This window comes from Lycorma delicatula, chromosome 4, assembly GCF_047948215.1.
Source record: "Lycorma delicatula isolate Av1 chromosome 4, ASM4794821v1, whole genome shotgun sequence".
Lineage (NCBI taxonomy): Eukaryota > Metazoa > Arthropoda > Insecta > Hemiptera > Fulgoridae > Lycorma > Lycorma delicatula.
In genome coordinates this window covers 117078604-117105063 of record NC_134458.1, presented here as the reverse complement: position 1 = coordinate 117105063, position 26460 = coordinate 117078604, and the positions used below count along the sequence as shown (strand labels likewise).

The 26460-nt window shown below is 27.1% G+C and overlaps 1 protein-coding gene across 5 annotated transcripts in view; it reads left to right on the top strand.

The window, feature by feature from the left end:
• The window catches only part of Sp1 (transcription factor Sp8), a 548926-nt gene that overhangs the window by 461848 nt on the left and 60618 nt on the right, over positions 1 to 26460 (top strand). For all 5 annotated transcript variants that reach the window (XM_075364034.1, XM_075364033.1, XM_075364037.1 and 2 more), the window contains one exon: positions 22149 to 22223. In XM_075364034.1, the coding sequence (XP_075220149.1) occupies positions 22149 to 22223 (75 nt within the window). The remainder of the gene's footprint in view (positions 1 to 22148; positions 22224 to 26460) is intronic.

Genomic DNA, 26460 nt, shown 5'->3' with positions numbered 1-26460 from the left:
CCCTCCATTCATAGCCATGATGGGGTTTTCCGAAGGTCGTCTTTTAGACCCTCGAAACTTGATAACACAACACAGTCATCAGTTTGGCCTCTGTCAGGATGCCACCGATGCAAATGCCTCGGCAGACATTTCTATCAGTGTATTTACACAACCTACTGTCGCCTTCGTACGGCATCTTTCAACCATGACCACTTACCATAACTTACAACTCTCAACTATCAGATTAACCGATTCGCGGAAGCGCGATCCCCTCGCCTTCCTCTAACACCGAAGGTTTCACGCAAAAACACTTCCTGTATCTAACTTTAATTAGACTATGTACTCAGAACATTACTTGATTGAGTCTTTAAACATAAAAAATTCTATCATCATACCAACAGAAAAATGTTGATCGCAACAATGACAATTCTGTTCTGCAGTTCAATTTACTCAAAGTCCTCTTGAATTACTTAAGAATCAAGAAACAGATTCACTAATTTTAATAAGTGTAATGAAAATATACCTTATTTTCTCTGCTCTGATCCGCTTTCTGGAGCGATGTCAATGCCTATACCCTCTCATACCGCAGCTCAATCACAGAGTTCTCCACGCATCCATTGTCATCCTAGTACCGAATATCTCAGTTATCTCGATGCCAAAACGCCTAACTTGGCGACGTAAGCACCAAGGCCGGCCCCTAGCCATCCGGGTTGCTATTTTATCTATGAACAACAATAAACATTTAAATAAGTGAATGGAAGACTGCGTGTGAATTTTCCAGCGAAGAATATGCAAATATAATTTTTTTATGGATTAAAATCTGCCACATTTTGTATGTTTTGTTTTTAATGAACTTCAAAATTCTTATATTTGTATTTAGTTTATGTGAACTTTATTCGTACTATTTTACTCAGAATCAAATTTTATAACAACGTTTTGTAAAAAAAATTATGTGATTTTTACCCATTTAACAAAGTTATTTTACGCCAAACATAAAATAATGTGTTTTCGACCCTCCAATTATTTGTCTCTTACCCCCAATTTCTCGAAGACGTCTACAAAAACAGATCTGGGACCTATTTATTTTCTTTTTTGTTTAATTTTCAGGTCAGGTTTCTTATAAAATCACTAAATCCATTCCTTAATTTGAGTACCAAATATTAGACTAGGGCTTAATTTTACCGAAGGTACAGAAATCTCAGACAATCTTCCATATCCGAAAGTATGTTTATATAAACTTTCTTTATTTTCACCAGAAAGTTTTCCTGAAAGTTTATTACATTATTCGTGAGTCACTGAGTATATATATGAGCATAATTTATCAGCAGTATATAACTATTCCCCTCATTTTCATATTACCCTTCTTTACAATTTCAGTTTTAATCTTTCAAGTAAAAAATTTCTAGCCACTTAAACATTTACACGGATTTGAATACTAGATCGTGGATACTGGTGTTCTTTGGTGGTTGGGTTTCAATTAACCACACATCTCAGGAACGGTCGGACTGAGAATGTACAAGACTACAGTTCATTTACACTCATACATATCATCCTCATTCATCCTCTGAAGAATTATCTAAACGGTAGTTACCGGAGGCTAAACAGGAAAAAGAGAGCCTCTTAAACAAATCTGTATAACTGGACTATTAGCTTAACTATTATTAGGTTTTTGTTTTGTTAAACAAAACCGTATTTCAATACTAAACATAGTAGAATAATGGATTTATTAAAAAAATATAAAATTACGTTACAAATATTGAAAGATTTAAATAAATAATTTTTATAATAAAAAGAAGTTAAATAATGAAGTATATAATTAAATATATTTGTGTAAACTTGATTAGTCTGTATTATAAACACATGCCACCAATATTTACAAACGATCGATAATAATGAGTACAATATTTTATCTAATTTAACTTACATTAATACGGTAAGATTTTACAAAAGAAGCCAATTATACATTCGATAAGAGCTAACATTGAAGAAGAAGAAAAAAGGGGTGGTAAAGGAAAAGAAACATAACGCGGTAAAAACATACAAAAGATAATGGCGAGAGAAGGATTCGGTAGTGAGAGAAATAGAAACAGCGGTTTTGAGCAGCGAGAAAGAGGGGCGCAAAAAAGCAGTGGCGCCATCTCTTATAAGAACGCCGGCCGATGCTTCGTCATCTTTTAAAAAAATAAAAAGATGTAAAAGAATAATAAAAAAAAAGAAAGAAACAACTAATATAATTCCATCTCTCATTTTAAATCTTTCTTCTTTCATATAGAATTCCATTATAATACATCTTTATCTTTTATATTTTTCTTCTACACTCACCTGTCATTTGTAATTAGTTAATTCATGTACAGTAATGTAAAATAATTGTATTGGAAAAAAAAATTAACATAAAAGGTTTAGTTAGTTGGCTATATCTAACTTTATTAGTACTTTAAGGTAGCCGATTAATATACAAATTAGTACTTACGATGGTAAAGGAAGTACAATAGTACAATAAGGTATTGTACTAATAAAAAATTGTTTCTTTAAATATATTTTTCAACAACTCATTTTTATACATAAATTATTTTAAAAATATCGTTAAATTATATCTTTTATGTTATTATTATAATTATATTTTACAAGTAAATTCTTTTTTCATATTCGTCACATAATTTTTAAATAAAACAAATTAAAGATGTTAATATGTAAAAACTGTATAGATGAAGGCGAATTCTATTTCAGAAGGATGTTGATACAAAACTGACCATTTTGGTTTAAGAATAATTTTAGAAATTACGCTTAAATTAAAATTAACCCAAATCTGCGTGACATTTATAAATTTTCAAAAAGAATTTAATAATGTAAAATGAAATATAAAACTTTTAACATTTTAATGATTTTTTCCTGGGGGCAAAACGAATTGTCGTCATCAGAGCCCGGACACGATATTAATATAGTAAATAAATAAATATTAAAGAGTGAAAGTTAAATTAAAAACTAAAACACAGTAATATAAACACAGCATAAACGGAAAACGCCAACGACCTATGCTAAAAGTGAAATAAAACCACAATGAAATATTACATTAATAATATAAATTAAAATAATAAAATTACCATCTGCCATACGTTAAAAGACATAAGTAACTGAAAAACGCTATAGTAAAAACCTAATATTTGAGTATAAATGAACGGCCTTAAGAAACCATAAAACATTCGATAACATCGTCTCATAGTTTCTTAAGAAACTTCGGAAGTTAGCGCCTAGTTTAAATTTTGGACACAATACCGCAAAACAGACACAATCCACATGGATATGGTGAACAGTTAGTTGGCAGTCGCAGCAAACATAAACGGGTGCATCTGTTTGAATCAAGCGATATTCATGAGCGATCCTATGGTGCCCTATTCGCAAACGACAAATAATAACCTCCTCTCGACGGTTATTCCTACATGAGGAGCTTCACAGTGATACAGTGTTCGTAGCATGACGAAGTTTATCGTTGATGGTAGCATTCCATTCATTTTGCCATTAGTCATGGATCACGCTCTTCGTAATACAGGCAAGATCATCAGAAACAACACAATTAGAGAAAGGAGGCTGGAAACAAGCCTCTTTTGCCGCATTATCAGCGCGCTCATCGCCTGAAATTCCAATATGGCTTGAAATCTAGCAGGAGCTCACCGTTGTGTTACTTTGAGTCATTCGAGAAATAACACACTGAATCTCACAGCAACAGGGTATGTAGAGTCCATGTCAGTAATCGCCTGTAAGGCACTGATGGAATCTAAGAAGAAAAGTACGTGTCGAAATGTTGGGCTAATTATATTTAAGGCCTTATTAATAGCATATAGCTGTTCAACAAAATTACTGACATTTTAATGAAAATTTGGCTGAAATTATAGGCAAATAACAGTTATATTCAATTTATATACTGAAACTGAAAAAAAGCGGGAAAATTATTGCATAACATACCCGGGTACGTTGGTCAATTCATAAATAAAAAGGGAATAAATTTAAAAAGGTTTTTTCCAAAAATATTAACGAATAGGTTAAGCTTAATAAATATTCTTAAGTAAAGTTTTCTCTAAATCTGACACCCCCTTCAATAACGATTTAAAATAAGATCGTAAAAATGTTCAAAAACACTTTTCTGGAGGTTTTGTAATTTTGGAAAATTGTAGACATTTTTTGATAGCCTTATATATGATGTAAAAAAACGAAAAAAAAATTATATATTAAAACCGAAGAGGGGTAGGGCAAAAAAAAACACATACGGTATTTAAAATTTAAGAGATGGGGTTGATTTTCTGAAAAGAACTTTTGGATTATTTATATAAATGCAATGTAGTTAACAAATTTTTCTAAATAAAGCGTTTTAAAATGCTTCTAAAGAAAATTGAAATTGGTTTTTTTGCGATATCCCCCACCCCGGAACGAATTTTGAAAAAATATCAATGCATTACATACAGAAATATTTGAACGAAATTTGAAGAAAATCGGTTCAGTCTATCTTGAAATATAAGGGCAAATGCAGTGTGACACACACATATATATATATATATATATATATATATATATACGTACAAACATATGATTTTTTTTTTGTTTGTTAATTGATTCTCAAACTTTTTCGCCCAACGCTCACATCGAGAATCAAATATTTCTAGCGCCTCCCAAATTTTTAAACTTAAAATCTCTTAAAAATAATAATTGTGTTTGCTGTTTTTAAGATTCCAATTATAAAATTTTTAAACGTGGCATAACCTATTTTTGACTTGAAACTTACATTTTAAATGAGACATATTTAATAATCTTTTATTAAAATTGCTTTCCCTTTAAAAAAATTGGCCTTTTCTCTTTAAAGTGAATATTTCGGTTCAAAAAAATCGTAGAGACATACAAAAAAAGAAATTAAAGCTAAAGTCTTAAGCCTTTAAACAATTTTAATGCAATTTATTGAAAAAAAAATTCGTTTCCCCATGCGCTCGATCAAAAGTTTCAAATTTTAAAACTTTTCTTCTCACTGAATTTTTTTTTTAATTTGATAATTTTTGAAATCTTAACTATACTGTGAAATAGTAGAGTATGCAAGCTTTAATTTTTTTATTCGTCTCTCTAGGCCTCTTGGTTGCAAAGGTAAAGTAGTTTGAATACAATCATGTTTTATGATAAAATGTAGGTGTCCCTTTAATTTTTTTGTACTACTGTAGCAGGTATTTAATTTTAGTTTGTAGTATCAGGAAAACATAATTTTTGCCTTTTTTTTTAATCAACCATCGCCTTCCTAGACCGCCTAAACGTTCCCAATTTTCTGTAGGCCTTCTACTGCCCCCCCTGAAGGCGTTATCAAACAAAAACTAAAATTGTAATATTTTTTCAGTTTTAGATTATTTTACCAAACAATAAGTTTTTTAATAACCAAATAATAAAGTTAGTTAAACAATGTAAAGTGGTAAATAAATTGTATATTTTTTCCAAGAAACTAGGTATTCATTATAAAAACTGTAAAAGGAAACATTCTCTGTAACTGTATATTTATACAGAACAAGCTTTTATGTATTTATTTTTATTCATAATCTTTTGATTTATTTGTTCTCAGTATTTTTTGAAAATGAAAAAAAAATTCATTCAATTTCAAAATATCATCTTTCATAATTTATTATATAGAATTAATAATAACATTTTCCTTCTTGAACTACTATGTATTATATTTAGTAACATTATTTCAAACAATTTTTTTTCTGTAATGGATAAATGGCAGAGAATATAATTATTAGAATCCGTACATAAAACATTCGTTAATATATAATATAATAACTTAATTGAACAACTTTAAAGACGCCTACAGGTGAAAAAAAAAATAAACTAAACTAACAAACAGCTTATTACAACAAAATATATTAATATATATAAAAAAAGATAATAATATTCAAAATGAAATAACAAATCATGAATAGAAAACTCAAAATAATTACTTAAAGAAGAGTTCCAAAACTCATTCAAAAAATGAATCTGAAAGATAACAAGAAACAGTAATAGTAGTTCATAATTTGTACGTTAGATAGCGGGAAGAAGAGGGGAAAAAAGGAAGTTAAAAAACGGATCATTAAGACAGTAGGGAACCGATTATGGAAATTGGTAGGAAGAGACGATCAGAATTTAAAAATGATGAATAAATAAACATGAAATAGGAAGATATATTAGTTTATTTAAATAATGTAGTATTTTATTTTATATATATATATATATATATATATATATATATATATATATATATATATATATATATATATTAAAGTTATTTATTTTTTCTTTCCAACTTATTTAACAACAAAATAAGAAAAAAAAACAAGTAGCAATATATATAATGAAGAGTCGAAAATTTAGTGAGAATCCCTTCAAGGCAAAACAGAAAAGAAAGGAATATATAGAAGTAAAAGTATAAACAACAACATAACTAACAAAGCCGGCACCTAATCTAAAAACCACAGTTGCAGTAGTAATAAAAAAAATAAATCTATTCCGTTTCGTTGATGCTTAAAGTATTATATTTGTTAGGCACCTTATAGTTGTGGTAATAATAAAAACAAAAACAAAACACAAAAATAACTAGTAGCAAGGTAGAAAAATATAGTAACAGTAAATCTTAATATTTTTAAAATGAATTTTGGCTACTGGAATAAGTTTTTTTTTAACTATCAATTATACAGCCTATCAATATTAATAACATGTCAATATTTGTAACAATAAATAAAATAAAATAAATAATAATAATAATAAAACAAGGAACATAGAAAAGACAAATGGAAAAAAATAAATGTGTACAAATATAACCACCTAATGATATCTGACTCAACAATATCTGACTCAACAATACAGCTACCGGAATTTAAACTTGTAATCGTTTAACAAATTAGACAATATTGTAATAAATCAATGACTAATATTTACATTTATTTATTTATTAGTATAAAATAAAATACCTCTTCAAATATTTACAGCCTATTAGAAATTTCAATACAGTTATATCCCAATAATATTTGTCAATAGGTAAATCCAACGGTTCTATTAACATTTAATATGTTACTTCTGTTTAAAACAATAATAAAATAAGAAAAACAAATACAAAATTAAAAAAAAATTAATTTAATCAGTTTTAAACCGGGCAAACAGGCAGATTATTTCATATGTCATATAAAACAGCGTTGAACAAACCGGTAATCCAAATCAGTTTTTATTCTTTAGTAAAACATCAAAAATACAAAAGATCATAAAAAAGTGATTGGGTTAGAGTTAATAAATTGTTTACTGAATTAACATCCGCACATTTTTTAATTATCTTTATATAAATTTTTTCCGATTATTTTTACATTTTGTACTGAAGACGGTCGGAATGGCATTTCTGAACCCTAATAGATAAATATTGTTTATTTATTTAATATATTTGACGTTAAATATGGATATCCACTGCACACATTGTTTGATATAAACATTTTAAAATACCTCCATGTCAAGTATAATCTATTTCGATTCATAAATCACCTTCTCATTATACTTGTATTTTTATATAAAAAAATAGAAAAGTGTATTACGTAATTAAAAATCTGAAGAGACGAAACAAAGTATAAAAAACACAAATACAGAATGCAACCCGCATTGTAGCTGGTTTTAATAAAAATACATTAAAATAGCTACAGAGAGTACTACATATACATAAAACTACGTTCATTTTTGTTTATTTCTGCAACATACCATAAAGATAGCGTTACAAAATATAAAAGCAGTATAGGTTGGCTGTAGGGATAAGAGCGCTGGTCCGAGCATGCGCATTTATTACTCGAATGCCTCGCCGGATACACAATATTCGGTACATTCTATCTAATATGGTATTAAAAATGAACTACTAAAATTAGGATAGTATGTTGTTGCATATACACGTCATTACTAGAATAAATATGGTACAATAAATTCTAAATTGTGCGACCATTATCTCATCTCACTACGTATAACGAGTTTGTTTATTCCTGATAACCACAAAAACTACTGAAAAAATCTGATGTTGACATCACATAACTTCCTTGTACGTCTATTCAATTGCTTATACACAATTTTTTACAATAGAGGATAATAATTATTAATAAATCAATATATTTAAATTAAACAATATTTTCAAGGTTAAAGATTTTTTAATGCATATAAATTAGGTATTGAAAATCTTCACATATGTTATCTAAACTCAATAAAAAAATATTATTATATGTTACACTTAGATTTAATTTAAAAAAATATTTTTTTTATTATTATGAGCGATAGAGAGGAATTATTGTGAATCACCGGCAGTTTTTCTCCCACCTTCCATCCACTACTACTACATATTATACTATACACTAATATATGCGTATATATATTCCCGCTCTATGCCTTTTTCTCTTTCATATATATATGCTTAGCGTCTTGCGTTACGTTACAGATTTTGATTACGAGTCAGCGATTTTTTTCCCATGTTCCCGTGTAATTCGTATGTACAAAAAATTCTGTCAAAACGCGCCTAGGAACTTTTCACTTAAAAAAAAAAGTTAAAAAAAGGAAATGAAGTCGGATTCGAACCGATGTGCCTTCCCCTTGTAATATCCAAAAATGTCATTAATTAAAATTTTATTTGGCTATAGCTTTAGAACCAATGAAAATAAGTACCACTTATGATATATCGTTGAAAGCTCTCGATGAGAGCTGATTACTGCAGTCCAAAATCCAATTTGTTTAAATTTTTGGCTTTAATGAACTCTCTTGGTCCAAATCTCTTGGGGGTGACAAAGTAGTTAATGAACTGCTTCAAAATCCTTCTGTTTTCATTAAAAATTTGTTTTTTATGGAATATGTCTTTTACCTAAACATTTTATTTTATCCGATAAGTTGTGAATTACGATAACTTTGAGCACAACATTTAAGAGTAATACGTAATTATTAAAAAGCTATTTCCAATTTTTGAAGTTCTATACACATATAGGGCGGGATAACCCGCGTTAGGATATACTAGTTTATTTATTACAAACATATCAATGATTTTTTTAAGCAAAACTCATAAAAGTAAGTTTTAACACAGAAACTTTTAAATTTACAAATTACTTCTCGATTATTTATTTATTTATTCTATATCTAGCAGAATGCATTTATTATTCAGTAAATAAGTACATAAACAACGATATAAAACTTATTCATTGATTAATAACAATATAAAATAAATGTTTAAAGCAAATTTATGCTTGTAATTACATAATGATGTTAATCATACGTAATTTATGTATTTTTCTAATAACTTAACTCTGAAATGTATAAATTATTCATTTTTATATACAACGCGGTAAATTAAAATAGTTTTATCTTGATAGAGACTTTATATCTTGCATACGTTCGATCTTCAGTTAAATAAAAAACCTTATCAAAATATACAGTCTGATAAATTAAGCAAAAGGGAAAAAAAAAATTTATATTAAAATTATATTCTAGTTGCATGGCTCAAAGACTATATCTATTCAATTTGACTAGTAAGTAGTGCTATCTATACGGAAACTGAGGTCGGACATGACTTTTTCTACGATCTATTATTGATAAATATCCGTAGAGGCAACTTGTAGACAGTGAGTCAAAAAGTAACTAAAAAGGTTTTCATTAAGGTGGGCTTTTAAATTATTAAAAATAATCTTTTATTTAAAAAAAAGAAAAAAAAACAGTTTAAAAAAATAATCACAATTAATGCATAAATTAAATCATATAAATTAATGATTATATAAATTTTTAATAAATTAATGGATAAAAATAAATCTCGCAATCTAATATGTCTTGCATTCTATCCATATGTCTATGGATGTTGTTTAAAAAAGATATATACCAAGGATTTATTCCTATATATTCCAGTCTTATTAGGAAAAGTAAAGAATAAAGAAATTTCTTCTTGCTTTCTTCAAAAATCCAAATATACTTAAACATTATTACACATCAGCACATCAAACCCTACGAAATGCAAATGATATTCAGTTATATATATCGAATTTCTTTTGCAAGTACTAGCTCTAGATTGAACGTATTAATTCTACAGAAAACAATTTATTCTGGATGTACCTGAGAATAAAGAAAAAAGAGCGTTTACTACATCGAAGGGTCAGTAGAAGGACTGGGGAAGGGAGAAAGAAGAACGAAGTTAATAGATGAAATGAAGATTGGAAACTACAAGGGAATGCAGGAGAAGGCTTGGCACAGAACTGAATGGAGACAGCGGTAGTAAGGCACCTGCCGCCAGCACACTATCAGATCATAATGATGAACTAAATTAATTGATCTCTTTCTGTTGTAAAACAGTTCATAATAAACTGCTATAAGACAATAATTAATAGACGTGGAAAAAATTTCAAACACTTAAGAGATATTCTTAACTAACGATTTTTAGGGGATAGTCAGTTACTTTTCTACTGAGAAAAATTTACTAAATACAGTATTTGTAAGTATATATGCATACATAAGGAAAGCTCGACTTTATCCAATAAGCACATCAGTTGCAATTTGGGCTTTTAGTTTAGCAGCCACACAGGAAGAATTCCTTGATAAATTTATTGGCGGAGTCACTCTCCACTAAATCACAAGCTTCCTCGTATTTAGCATGCATTCAATCGGTATCTAGCCATAGTTATAGAAAAATCTGAGAAAAAAGAGACCAGGAATTAGAGAAAAAATTGATAATTTTAAATATATACAGCGAAGCCACGAAACAAAACAAAAATAAACAAATAATTCTCTAAGGTTTCAAATTTTGGGAAGATGCTGAAATTTCTATACAAATCGATATATAATTATCCAGAATAGAAAAACCATATTCATGGCCAAGGTTGTTGCATTGAGTTGTTCAACGGAACGATTTATAGATATCTAACTATTGCATTAGACCCTTATTTGAGGGTTATATGGTTGTTAAAATTAGGATATTTTTTTCGAGGTTTATGTAATTAAAAATTATTTTTATTTTGTGTGAGTATTTGCTGGAGAGTGGATATTTCATATTTAATAGACTAATTTTAAATAAGATTCAGTAAATATTACTGCCATTCTTAATTACGATGGTAGCGCCTATATCTTTTACCTGGATTGTTCCGGGTTTGAATTTTGATTCCCCTAATATTTTTCACATTTTAAAAATGTACATACTGTATTCCTTCTAGCTGGTAGACATCAGGAAGTTCATCCAATGGTGAAAACTCCGCCTTACCCCTAAAGAAAAAAAGATTTGTAAATTATTTTACATGAATTAAAATCTGTTAATTATTTAATACAAAATCATGATGTTAATTAGTAAATATCTCTTCACTGATTTATTAAATAAGTAAAAAAATTGTCCTATAAATGATTTTGTACACAAAACCCTATATAAAATTGAACGGAGTTAAAAGATGAAAGTGAGAGAGAATTTATTATTAGGGATAGAAGAAGGAAGAGATATCTGGCTACCTTTACAACACAATAATAATAATATAATACTAATACTAGTAATGCTAACCAGTGGCTGTTTGATTTACTGTCCAGACAGGACACATCGGATCGGATCCCATCGCATAGTAGCCCGCGCCGCGCAATTAAACCAGTAGACCCGACTTGAAATTAATGATCACTAATATTTTTCAATGGAAATTATTTTTTCTCTGTTCGACACATATTAAATGTGAATACCAGTTCACTGGCAGCCACAAAATCTTTCATTGAAAATAGACTTAAAGTTTATAAAATTTTACTAAAAAGGTTTTTCATTAATTATAAAAATATTGTCATTTTAACATTTAAAAACTGTTAAAATTATTTGTTTATCGATTTATCAGTTACAACGACCGATTTTTGGTTTCCTTTAGCGTCATTGTTATAAATTCCGATTCTAAGCCCATTTCATTAATCCATATAACAATTGTTTTGTTACATCGCAGTTCTTAATGAAAATTTAGTTATAATAAAATAAATTTGTACTCTATATAAATTTGCATGTTACTGGTTATCCAGTTATTAGATCGTTGGGGCCAGATTAACAGTACTGTCAAACAAATTATCTTTTCAGGTACAATCGACCATAACATCTTAATTGCACGGTACTGAGTGATACAGAATATTCTAGAGACTAAGATAACTTATACTAATGGTTTTTCACCGTAGAATAAAATCCAACAGAATTTTTTAAAAATAAAATTCTAAAATCTTTAACTTTATCCTGTGTTTTTTTTTCACGAAGGAATTGATTTCTGATTTTTTTGACAAAATTTTGTCTTTTTTGTAATCGTCAATCTGTTGACTGGTTTTATGCACTTCTTTATTCCTTTTTGTTTTGTCCTAATCTTATATCTTCAACATCCTGCAATATCCTTGATTATCTGTTTTCGATTTTAATATTTGTATTTCTCAACATGTTTTACTTCCTACACGCTCCTTTATCATCAAGTTAACTAAATTTTAATATCTCATTATAAAAGCCCATCAAAATCATTCATTTCTTTATAAGATTCTGCTACAAATCTCTCAGACTTTTGACATCCACTTGCTACACCAAATTTAAAAAACTTCTTTGTAGTTTTTCCAGTTATCTATTTACTAAAAACGCAAAATTTGAAAAAAATGTTTAAATGAATTTCTTTTTAAGTCTTAGCTCTTAATATTAGCAGTTTTTTCATTATATCTGCCTTGCACGTGTCAATTAGGTTTTGTTATTAGCATTACTTGGTTAATCATTATAATTTTCTTCTCTATATAAAAAATTTCGATAACTTTTAATATATTCTGTTCATCTATTACAATATGTAATATTTCATTTTCTCTTATAAATCAAGTTTAGTTATCTTTGTTTACTCTATTTATTTTTAGCTGAATTCCTATTCTATCAATAAAGCCATTTCATTAAAAACTTTTCTAACTCATTTTTGTTGATTTATGCTCAAAGAAAAAATAATTATCATTGATAAATATTAATATTCTTTTATTTTTTCTTCTAAATAGTTAGTTCAGTTTCATATTTATTTTTAAATTCTTATATTGCTTCTTCTATACACAAATTGAAAAGCAACTTTTCTTTATATTAATAAAAACTTGCTTTATGATTTTGGCTCATATTTTGATTATTTCTTTGAACAGGAAGTAGTTCTGGTAAGTTTTTTTAAACCTGTAAATAAAGCTGTTTGTCTACCTATTACTCTGTTTTTTTTTAAAGTTAATGGATAATTTCCTTCTATTTAAATAGAATGTGTATTTATTATTTTTATTATTATTATTTTAATAGCTAAACAGATATTTAAGGTTTTTAAAATTTCTAATTTGATTTATAACATTTTAATAACAAATTTTAAATCTACATAATGTATAATAATTAGCATAATTATTATTGGTAACCTAATTTACTAACCTCCAAAGAATTTTATAAAAAATTATTAATGTTTAACAAATGTAAACAGAATTCGCCAAGATTTTTATAAATTATATTCAGCAAATGTGTCTATTTGTGTGTATTTATTTAAATCTACGTGCGGTATATTGGCATATGGAGTTTATTATGTGGATTAAATTTATTCAAAACAACAGGCCTGCCTTGATTCTTATGAGACTAAATTCTCTTTAATAGTATTACATATATTATATACAGAAAATAAAGTATTATGTCTTAATTTTAAACACAAATATACATCCTTGTATACATAATTTTATTCATCAAGACTAACATAATCATTAAATACATATTATAAAAAAAAAAAAAAACTGAAATTTTAAATAATAGCAGTTCTAAGTTTTATATAAAACTCCAATTATATTGCTCTAAATATTATTATTATTTTTTTATTATAACCATTTCACAACGTACAAGTCATCATATCAAAAAAAAAATTAAATAAATAAATAAAATATATATATATATATATATATATATAAACAAATCCAATTTAAAAAATCCCCCTAATAAGTAAAAAATAATATATTTTTAACTTTTCTTGTAATTTCTATTTTTTAAGTCGATATAGACTTTAAAACAAACAAACTATAAAAACATTAACGTACTTGAAATTTGGTGCGACATCAAAAAGTGTAAATTTAAAGAGAACTTACATAATTGTATTATTTTTATGGTTGTCTAACTTTGTTTTATATTTTATAATACTTTACATTTTTTTTAAATTTTCTTTAAAATATCGATTTATCGATATTCCATAAAAAAAAAAAAAAAACGCTGTTCGTAATGAAATAAAAACGATTAAAATCTTGGTTTGAATAAAGGTAAGAAAAATAATACAGAGAGATTATAAAGAAAGATACTACCGTGTATGAGCTAAGTAAGATTCTATGATATACAGGATTACGTATTATTTTTTTAGCCCTAAATTTATCTTGAAATTTTTCAAAGATACATATGTACTTTAAACGATATCAGGTTTTAATTATACCATTACGCTATAACTATCCAGCATTAAATAAATGATAATGGTGATAAAAAATTAAGTATATATTCTCAAAACTTATTAATATTTAGTGTAATGTTTTGTTAAAATATCTTAAACTATTAAATTATCAAGAAAATATCTACAATAGGAACTTCTAAAAAAAAACAAAATTCAATAAATGCGTTGAACATAAAAAAACTGTTCGTTCAAACTGAGAAATTTCTCATTTTATTTTGAAGTTACAATTAAAATTAAAAAAAAAAAACCAATGTTACTTTTTTCCTTCAACTTATAAAGTATACGTAGTTTGATATATTACGATCCTTGATCTTGATATGTTATATAATGTAATTATATTCAGTTTTTTTGAACCGGAATTATAGTAACTTAACAATAAGAATTGTTTATCTATTAACTGAATATTGTTTAATTTTATTTAAAATTTTTCACTGTTGTTTGACAAATATTAGCTTTATTTCTTGTATTTTTCATGTATCTAACAATTATAATTATATATATTATAATTTATTTAATATACATATGTATATATAAAAGGTATATATCCCATGTACCACGCGCACCAAGGTTTAGAAAATTGAAAAAAGTAAAAAAAAAATATATTACATTTTTGCATCTTATTAACATCGCAATTGAAAACTGAATGTATAACAATATCTGTTATTTGCGTTATGTCAGTAAATCAGTCAGTCTATACTGTAGATATTTAATTTAAAAAATATAAATTATACTTTTATATTCAATTTGAATTTCATCTTTTGAAACCTGCATTCATTTATGTTCTACATGAATAGATATCTAAGGTAATGGACTTCCATCTTTTGTTTGATTTGTATCGAGATGGAAGTTCAGCAATAAATTTTACAAAAAAAAAATCAGGAAGGACTTCCGTCCTGCTGTACGGACATCCATCTATATCAAAAGAACTTCTGAAATAATATAAAATACCAAATATTTAATGTTGATACATTTTTCGTAAATTTTTTTAAGTGTTTCAATTAATACACTAAAGACGGATAAGAACCGATGTGAAGACTTGTTATGTAGATATCCAATCGCTTACCTTCATTTAAAAAATAAATAAATAAACCAGTTCTTGGAGTAGTACTAAGCAATTTTTGGTACCAGAAATTACAAAAAAAAAACTGATTGTAATTATGTGTTATGTCCATACGAAAAAAAAGGACTTCCTTTTCTTATGAAAGTATGTATATATTTATATAAAATACTTAATACATTTAAAAATACCTATCAAATAGTTAATGTGAAGTTAATAACATATTAATTATTGACTGATATTTATGTAAATTTTAAATTAATGTGTTGAAATAAAAACGTGATATTATAGTATGATATAAAAGGGTAACCTATATTTTTATGTAATTTTTGTTAAAAAATTAATAATAAAAAACAAAAATATGACCAAATGACAACTAGATATGAAACGAGATCATTTTCAAATCATTAATTTTATTATTTTTTTTAGCTACTGTAATGATTTTGTTTAAAACAACAACTTGTTTTTTTCTATATCAATAATAATTTTATATATATATATATATGATATAAAGTGAAATAAAGAAACGCCTAATTATTAGTGTAATATTCGAATTTGTAATAATTATAACCAATTCACTTTTTTATCTTTAAAAAAAAATAAAAAATAAAAATAATTTTAATGATATGATTGAAATACTTAAATATGTTTCTCTGTTAAATCTATATTTAATTGCATTTTAAATATACAGCCTTCAAGCTATTTACATTCATTGGTTTATAAGTATTACATACATATTAGGCTATGTATACAGCTGTTATATAATTTTATTTCGAGGTTTTATTTAATTTATTTAAGTTTTACGTGTTTTTTCCTTTATAGATTAATGCTACGTTAATTAAATATTACAGTATATTTTATTCTCAAATTAATAGCGTATTTTCCAAAAAAATTATACCATTTTCCCCTAAATATATTTATTGGTTGCATGATTTTATTTTCAAAAATTAATTGAAAAAAAAACTTTGGTTTAACCATTTATTAATGACGTCAGTTACTTATTTTTGAAATAATAACTTGTAATGAGTAATTTCATTGAAAAAGCCTTTGGAATTTAGGATTTACATTAAATTTGAAAAAAGTAAATAATTAATTGATTTTTATCCATAAAATTATGACGTACAATAATTCCAGGATTTGTAATTGTTATTAAATAATTATTTATTATCGTTCTTAATAATACTAAGGGAGTAAATGCACCACAAAATCAATTATAATAATTCTACCAATTCAAATTATTTCAACTGCATTTGAATCATAAATTTCAATAATTCAAACATATATTTGAGAGAGACGAATGTCTCAACTGATATTTTCGTTTTACTTTGCATTTCCAAATTTAACTGTTCGCTACTTCATGAACAATAAAAATATGTGCATATAATTACAAGGAAATGTTCTAGTCGTTGGGCAGACGTCCTCTTTTGTTCTTCTCTACTAAGCTGCTGATATAGTTAACAATTCTAAACCCTATTTGGACCTACGGGATTGAACTAGGGTACTGCAACATCTTAAAGAGGTTCCATATTAAGCTAGCGAGGTGAATAACAAAGGCACCTTGGTTTAAAAGGAACAATGAGATCTAGGATTTCATTTCATTTTGCGGGAGGAAATAAAACGTTTCAGTTTAAAGTACGAACTTCGGCTTAACTACTACACAAATCACTTGTTAGTGAACCTGCTAAACAATGGGGTTGATAAAAGGTTAAACCGACATTTTATTCCTGATCTAAGTGTCCATATAACGTTTTAATGCAACCATATTAACCTCGGATGTGAATATTATCGGATATGTGTTATCTATTCGACTCTTAATTTCAAATTTGTTACATACACTTTTATTTTTTTTTTTACATTGGTTTATCGTTTTTTTTTACTTCTACTTGCTGTGATATATTATTTTACTTTCTATTATTCTAGTAGTGTTAAGTGTCATTTATAATTGCTGATTATAGGTGCTTGGCATAAAACCTTTTACTATACAAGCGAGTAGTTTTGAGGATTTCAATAAGGATGTGATTTGGGATGTGTTCAAATTTACTAAAGGTTTATGTAAGTGTAACCGATTGTAAATAAGCTTTGAAACAATATGAAAAATATATAAATAGAAAAATTATAATTACTATTATAATGTGTCTGTTAGAACACTGATGTGAAATATATATTTGTAATATATATGTTTACGGGTGTAAAGTAATATTATTCAAAATAAATACAAAACAACCATTTATTTCTTTGGAAAATTTGGCTATAATTTAGCTAAATTAAATACGTAAATTACCATGAAGCAAGTTATCCAGAAGGATCCTAGTAAAGACAATTAGTTACTTTTATACGGATTTGAATACTAGATCGCGGATACCGGTATTCTTTGGCGGTTGGGTTTCAATTAACCACACATCTCAGGAACGGTCGATCTGAGACTGTACAAGACAGCACTTCATTTACATTCATATATATCATCCTTATTCATCCTCTGAATAATACCTTACGGTGGTTCCGGAGGCTAAACAGGAGAAATTATCTGGAAGAAGTTTGATGTCTTATATAAAACTACAAGAAAAAAAAATTTCCGGTCCAAAAAAGTTTTTAAAAATTACATAATTTTTTAATTATTTAAAAAAATATACTTTTAAAATTCATGGTTAATTAATAAATACCGAAAAAATATTTCGAGAATGGAGACAAAAAATTTCGATTCAGGGTTATAATAAATTAATTTTTTCTTTAAAATCGATACAACCATTCTAATAAGGAATAATATAGAAATCATGGTATTATAATGAGTCAATTGTTTGCAGCCTTTTAATGAATTAAATAAAAAGTTATTTTGCTTAAAACTTCTAACATTTTATTAATACGCGTAACTTATTACAAATATTTTATTAACTATTGTAAAAGACGAATGACTGATTGTGAACAGGTCTTTTTTTAACTTATAATTGTTAGGCGATAGGTCTATTGTGGGAACCAAAACATGGTAATGAGTGAGGATTCATAATTATCGATATGCAGACACACACACTCACACAAAAATGACAGCAGACCACGAGTCATTGATCATAATGCCGATGCCGGTCCAATTAAACCCCGAATTAATAATTGCTATCACCTTTTTGTTCGTGTTATTATGTTAACTATAGAATTTATTTTCATTTTATAATACGCAGAGTCTACTATTTCTTTGTATATATTATAAAAGTCGATAACTTATATAATTTTACGATATATGTAGCTATAAAATATTTTTTTTGACTAGTGTTTTGAATAATTATTTAATTTAGATTAAAAAAAAAGAAATGTTTAACTTAATTTTTTGTGTGAGCCTATTTAATATTATATATATATTTTAATGATTGTTAATTTAAATTTATATAAAATTACTTTCAAAATAATCTTCGCCATTAATTTTGTAATTTCCTTTTCTTTTTTTTTAAATAGAGATTTTACAATACCCAATTTTTTAAAAATAATTTATTCCTTATTCTTTTGAAATTTTTAAAAGTATATTTAGTAGTAATTTACGGATAAAGATTTTTTTACTGACTTTTTTGAATAAAGTACGGTATTACTTTCGGTAGCGTTGCGGGATTGTGGGGTGAAAGTGAATTTTCTTTGTGTTTTGAGTTATGAAGAGTACGAAAATACCATTCATTTAAAATAGGGTTTCATTATATATATAGGCCTAGGTGTAAATTTTTTTTGGCTCTAAAATCTCCAAAACTAGTAAATTAATCAACCCGCCGGGTTATTCTAATGTTTAAACTCGTCATCGCAAAATTAGCACTTTCGAAGTCGAGTTCTAAGGTTCGAGTTCTTGTAAAGACAGTTTCTTTTATATGGATTTGAATACTAGACTGTAGATACTGGTGTTCTTTGGTGGTTTTGTTTCAATTAACTACACGTCTGAGGAGTGGTCGGCCTCAGTCTGTTCAAGATTACATATTTACCGTTATATTTACACTTACACGCCAGACACCACACAGGTACCTTATGCTTCTCTGCAGAATATTGTTGACATGATGTCACTATGTTGTTACTCTGTAACCTGGTATACATAAAAAAAATTAATTATATTGAAATTTAGATATGTTGTAGTGTACCTGAAGTTGTGCATGTACTACTGATACGTAACTAAATTTCAAAGAAATTGATCTAATAATTTTCCGAGCTACATAATTTTATAAATAGAACTATATTTATATATATAATAAACAAAGGTGTATATATAAAAGAAACCCAAAATTAAGTAGGTAGTATTTTCGTACTTCTCATACCTCAAAATCTAAAGAAAATTCATTTTCTTTTCCCAGTCTAACCATACGGTCAAAGCTAATACAGTACTTTTCTTAAAACGTCGATAAAAACAATAATTTAAATAATGGGAACACCGTAAGTAAATTTTAAACGTAATTTTATAACTTTAAAATAATTAATTAATAAATTATAATGTATTAATTTTAAATCTAGCATGTAATTTTAGTTTAAAATGAATGTGGCATTAAAACATTATTTAAAATATTTGTTAATGAATATTTACAGGTTTAAATTTAATGTTCTTTATATATAAGTGTGTATATGTGATATGGTATTTTAAAATATACTACTGCAATAAGGGTATCCTATTTATGAAAAGAACAGCAATATATTATAATAATTAATAGGTAATGTTAAAAAATAAAAAATAAAATAAAAGATAGAGTAATTTAAGAGGTGTTAATGAGGCATGAATTAAAAGACATATGACTCAAGATGTAATGTGTCATTAAAATATGCGTGTTTATGAGCATAACTTACTGTTAGTAATAGTTAATAGTTAACTGAAAAAAAAAGTAGCGGCAACGAATATAAAAGTAACAGTGGTGGCAAAAAGGAACCGCCTTTAACACAAATGTACTCACATACACAAACACACACGCGCACTAAGATTATTCGTTGCTTTAGCTCTGCTTACATGTTAAATATATTTCCCCATCTCGTCTCTTTTAAAGTTTTTCAGATCATTAATTTCCATGCAGCCAAGAAATTATTCCCGTCTATTCCTTACATTACACACACACACACACACACACACACACACACACATATATATATATATATATATATATATATATATATATATACAACGATATAAATCATAAATGTTATGGATCATTGACATAACTATAGCAGTATTATAAGACATACCAAGTATATAATTATAACATATGAATAATATTTAAAATTTCTTTGATTTAAATCTTTGTGTAATGTTACGAATCATAAAAGAAATATACTTTATTAATTTTTCCCCTTCTGTAATAATTTTTGTTTTAAAAATAAACTAAACTTTAACAAAAAAAATCTACATATGGTTATTTCTGGGTATACTACATCTTTGTAAACCCATACGTTATTAATTTTTAACAGGGTTATAAAAGAAAAAAGGTTTTATGTTTCTACTTTCATGTTACTTTAAAAAAAAGTTAGATTGAGTTTATATAAATGATTAATTGCTAAAGTTTTTTCATTAAAGAAAAATGGATCGTAAAATTTTTACAAAATTGTTTTAAAATGTTAATTACTGATTTAATTATATTAAAATTTAGCTTACGTATATAATTTTTAAAATAGATCTGTATATTTTATAAATAACTTATACTATTTTACTTCCTCGGCCCTTATAACTAGAATTTTTATATAAAAGAGAAAGTATAGTGATCATATTAAAAACCTGGTATCGGGTTTTTTGTAAATCTTTACGTTTTACGGTCCACTAGTTCATCTAGAGTAATAATAAAAATGAGTGCATCGGTTCGTGGATACTCCACGGAAGTGAAGCTTCCGTATCACCTATTAAAATAAATATGAAACGCGAAATAAATAACAAATATGAGCGTGATCAAAAACCGTTCACAAAAGAATAACAATATCATTCTTTGAACACGATTCTTGAATGAACTGTGTTATCAGCTAGTGCGTGACGCTCGTAATTTTTGAGTTGACTCCTATCCTGAAGCCTGCGTTAAGAAGTTTCGCTTCAAAATACCATATGCATGTATGCCGATACATATATACGTATGTTTGTCGCACACTGTTTTTGGACTAATGATTGACCAAACTAATTTTTCTTCTTGTTGGAATTGTGGTACAATAAGTAAATTGTGGTCATGGAACGTAAATTTATGTTCCGGACGTGGGGATTTTCTAAATCAGGGCATTATTATTATTATTATGATTATTATTATTACATGTGAAGCATAATAATTATTATTATTTTTTGCTAAACTCTACAAGCCTTTCTGCTAAAGAAATTACGGAAGAAATAAATAATGCCATTCTAATCAGACGTAACGTATTTCATACGCTAAAAAAGTATCTATTCCACATTCCCAATATGGAAGCTTTAAGACTATGTGGTAAATTATTCATAAAAACAAAAATAAATAAATAAAATTAGTTACTGTCAACGTTTGAATTTAAAACATAAAAGATAACGACAGCAGTTAACAATAAATTCCTTTTTTTTTCTTTAGGCTTAATAAAAATGTTTAGAATCCATACTTCCCTATATAACTGTGATAATAATTTCAAAGCTCAAACCTTTTTGCTGCTTCTGAAAATATTAATTTTATATTAATTGCAAAGTTTAAGAAACATAATTTCTTTTTATACAGGTGCCGGACCTGCAGACTAGTCTTGGAGGAAAGGTTTCTTGCTCAGACACATGGCCAACAGAACAGGAAATAATGGTAAGTTTTGGATAATTATTATTTAAATTAAATAACTTTACTATAGTATAATTTTTAATATAATTAAACGAAAAGTGAGATATTACAACAAATACTGTTATTTATGAGGTTAAAATGGTTTATCTTTTTGAATATAAATTCATTTTTAATGCATTGTATTTTAAACGGAATCGTTTTTATATGTGGATTTAGATTTAGATTACTGTATGAAATAAAAGTTAATTTTGTCAAAAAGTTGCAAAAGATCCGACAAACCTTTTTTTATTAATCTCTATACATTCTACAATTAATTTAATTGATGTTTTGTTAAACCCATTGATATTAATTAATAATGAATTATTATTTCATTATAAATACGAATATCTACGTTATTATTTTATTAAAAAAATCTATGAAACTCTAGAGCAGCTAAAAAGATGCTCTTTTTCTCCAAGTTATTTCATTTATAAAAATATGCCAATAACACAAATTTTTAATACAATTATCAACAATCGCTGAAAAAGAATTACCTGGTTGTCAAAAATGTACTGAGCTTTGAGGCCGAAATTGAAAATGCATTTATTGCTTATGCAAAATAACATTATGCGATCACACATGGACAATTTTTTTCTGCCATTTTTCCGGCAACACCATAATCCCGTCGCTATAGAAATTCTGTAGTTTTTGGTCAAAAAATTGTGACACGTGGTTTTCACAGACCTCTTTTGAAACTAACTTAACACCATTCAAGGAGATCTTCGGAGACCGATTCAATGATTGTCTGACGATGCCAGAGCCGAGATACACGGTGGATACATTAAAACCTCCCGGTCAAGTTCTCAGTTTCTGACGGGTCATTAAAGATGTATGCGGTCTGGTGTTGTCAGCGTGGTATACGATTCGTTTTTTGTTGACCAGATCAGGTCGTTTCTTTTAAATTGCTTGGTGCAATTGCGCTGATTGTCGACAGTACAGGCTCATTCTATCGTTCTGCCTGGCGGTAGCAGCTCATGATGCACGATGCCATTTCAACCCCACCGAACGCACAGCATAACCTTCCTGGGCCTCAGTGTGGGCTTTACCGCAAACTGTGGAGCTTCTCCTCGCTTTGACCACGATTTTTTTCGTACACAATTGCGGTAGGTTATCCATTTTTCACCGCTCGGCAGAAATGGCTCGATTTCTTTACGTTTTAGTAGAGCCCCTGGAGGTATAGTAGAGCCTGGAAATTCGATCGAGTAAATTTTTCAAGTCAAATCGTGTGGCACCCAAACGTCGAGCTTCTTTTTTAGACAGCTTTCTTCAATTGGTTTAACAGTTTGGTGATGCATGATTAGGTTTTTGGCGATGTCATGACTGCTTACATGCTGGTCTTCCTCGACTTTTGCCAGAATACACGCTAACGCTATCTCGTACGCAAAAGGCTCAATGCTTTTTAGACTACCTATTATTACAAGAAAGATTGTCAATTATCGGGTTCTAAATCGGTGAAATTAAAAGAAAATACTATGAAATTCTAAATCTTATTTGTTTAAAAACTGATAAATAAAAAGTAATATTGTCCTGACATTGGTTATTTATTATTATATAGAAGAAAAATAATTATACATGAAAAAAGTTACTTTATTGTGATATTATTACAAAAAATTAATTATTTTAAATTTTAATAATATTTACAAATTTAAAAAACCCAAAATAATTTTTAAAAATTCAAAAAAATTTGAGATTTGAAAAATTTGATAATCTTCTTTATCCTCAATATTGTCATATTACAATATTTTAAAGTATTTCTTAAGTCGCTAGCACTACTACTATTCTTAGGAAGACATTAAAATATCAGTTAAAAATATGTAATAAATAAAAAGATAGGTTTTAGGATTTTTGGGGAAGGGGAAATTTTAGGACGAAGTTTTCTTAAAAATGTTAAAAATATAAAGTGGGGTTATATTTGCAAAATTTTGAGAAAACTGACCCCAAAATACCCCCTACCAGAGATATTGATCCCAAACGTTTACCAATAATTTTCCCCTTATACACGAGTCTATGTACAAAATATCTGTGTACAGTGTATCTAAATGTCAATGAAATTGATTTTAGTAGTTTTTGAGATTTTCGAGTCACAAATTTAATATATAGGAAACCCCATTTTAAGTGAGGTATTTTCCTCATATTTCAAAACCAAAAGAATATCTATTTTTACCACTCATTTCCATCGTTCAACTTTTCTTCGAAAAATCTGTAAAAACATGAATAAAAAATGCTATATACATATATTTTTTTCTAGATGTACATAATCTTAAATGAAAAAAATGTTGTGGACACCACATGACTTCCTTGTATGGCAATTAAATTACATATACATATCTTTTATGCACTTCATTTGAACTTATTTCATTTGAAAGTGAGATACGATCCTCTAGTTCTTTAATAAAGTGGACAGTTACACAATTGCATTGTGGTGAACATCACATTGCATTACATTTTTTTGTAGTGTCCGTATCAGAATTTTATATTAGTTTCTACAATAATTTTGTTTCACGTCTTTTAAGTAGTTATGAGGGTAAGTGACAGCGTGTCGGATCCGTAACTATGAACACATCTGTTCGAATCAGACTTCACTGACATATATATTTTTAACTTTTTTTTTTAATGTAAATATATTGATTTATTAATACTTAATTATTAACCTCTGTAAAAATTTTTGAATTAGAATGAAAAGTACACAAAATTTTCTTTGACTAAATAACTTCTGATTTTTCCATATATATTTTTTTATTGTTATTATGGAATTATTATTTATTGTAATTTTTTTTACAATCAGAGGTTAATAATTATTAATAAATCAATATATTTAAATTAAAAAAAAAGTTAAAAAAAGTTTATGAAATCGGATTCGAACAGATGTGCCTTCACCTTGTAAGATGCAAAAATTTCATTAATTAATTTTTTATTTGGTTATAACTCTGTACCAGAGAGAATAAGTACCACTTATGATATATAAGCTCTCAATGTTGAAAAGCTCTCAATGATGGCTTATTACTGCAGTTAAGAAAAAGTTCAAAATGCATATTATTTTTAATTTTGAGCTTTTTTGGACACTTTTTGTCTAGTCGATTGCAATGAAAAGGGGAGGTGCACAACTAAATGTTACAACAGTCCTAAATCCAAAATTTCATGATCCTACGGCTAAGCATTTTTGAGTTAAGCGAGATAAATACGTACGTACTTACTACAGAGGTCACGCTGAAACTAGTCAAAAAGGATTCAGGGATGGTAAAAATGGGTATTTGCGTTTAAATCAGAAAACCGAAATTTTTCACGATCATAATACTTTCTTTACTTTGTACAAGGAAGTAAAAATTATCGTTAGAAATATTATAAAAATACTAAATTTATTAAAATTTACCGAATTAAAATATAAAATAAGAAAACCATGGCCTCGAAAGATAGCATCTTGGCCTTTCATCGTAGGTCTCTGGCTCGAGTTCCCGTCAGGCATGATATCTTTCATACGCTAACATATTTCCGTTTTCAGATTGCTACATAGAGTCTTCTGTAGTGAATTAATTAAAAGAAATGTACATTGATTAATTTAATGTACAAAATCAGGTGCAAAATTAAAATTAAAAAAAGAAAAACACTAAATAAAAACACAATATTTTCTCTTTCTACCAGTATAATTGTTAAAACTAAAAAACTCTTAAACTATTAAATTTAATCGATAGGAAATTCTTAATTTATTGTTATGATTTTTATTAAATTTTTAATTCATTTAACTTTAATGCTTTTTTCAGTTTATTTATTTAATATTTATAAATTCTAGATATAATAATGTTTATTTCGTTTAATAATAATATTTTATTAAATATTCGTAAGAATTATTTTTATAACGTATCATAATTATTTTTTTTACATAAAAAAAATAATTACGTAGAGATGAAATTTCAAAAAGATCATAAATTCTGTTTTAATTCTGTATAACTAATCTATCGGAATTAGAAAATAGAGTTCTATATAATAAAACCGCTTTTTCTACAACCTGTTTTTTTCAGTGTTACCAACAGTTAAAATCTAAATAAAAATAATAAAATATAATAATAATATTTTTCTTTTTGACCCTGTAAGGTTATACTGACTAATAATAATAATACTAATACTGCAGGCGTAATCTTTAATATAATGTAATAAATTTATAAATTTAATATTTGCACCTCTTTAGGGCATCACGATATACAATTTTAAAGTTAACCAACTACCG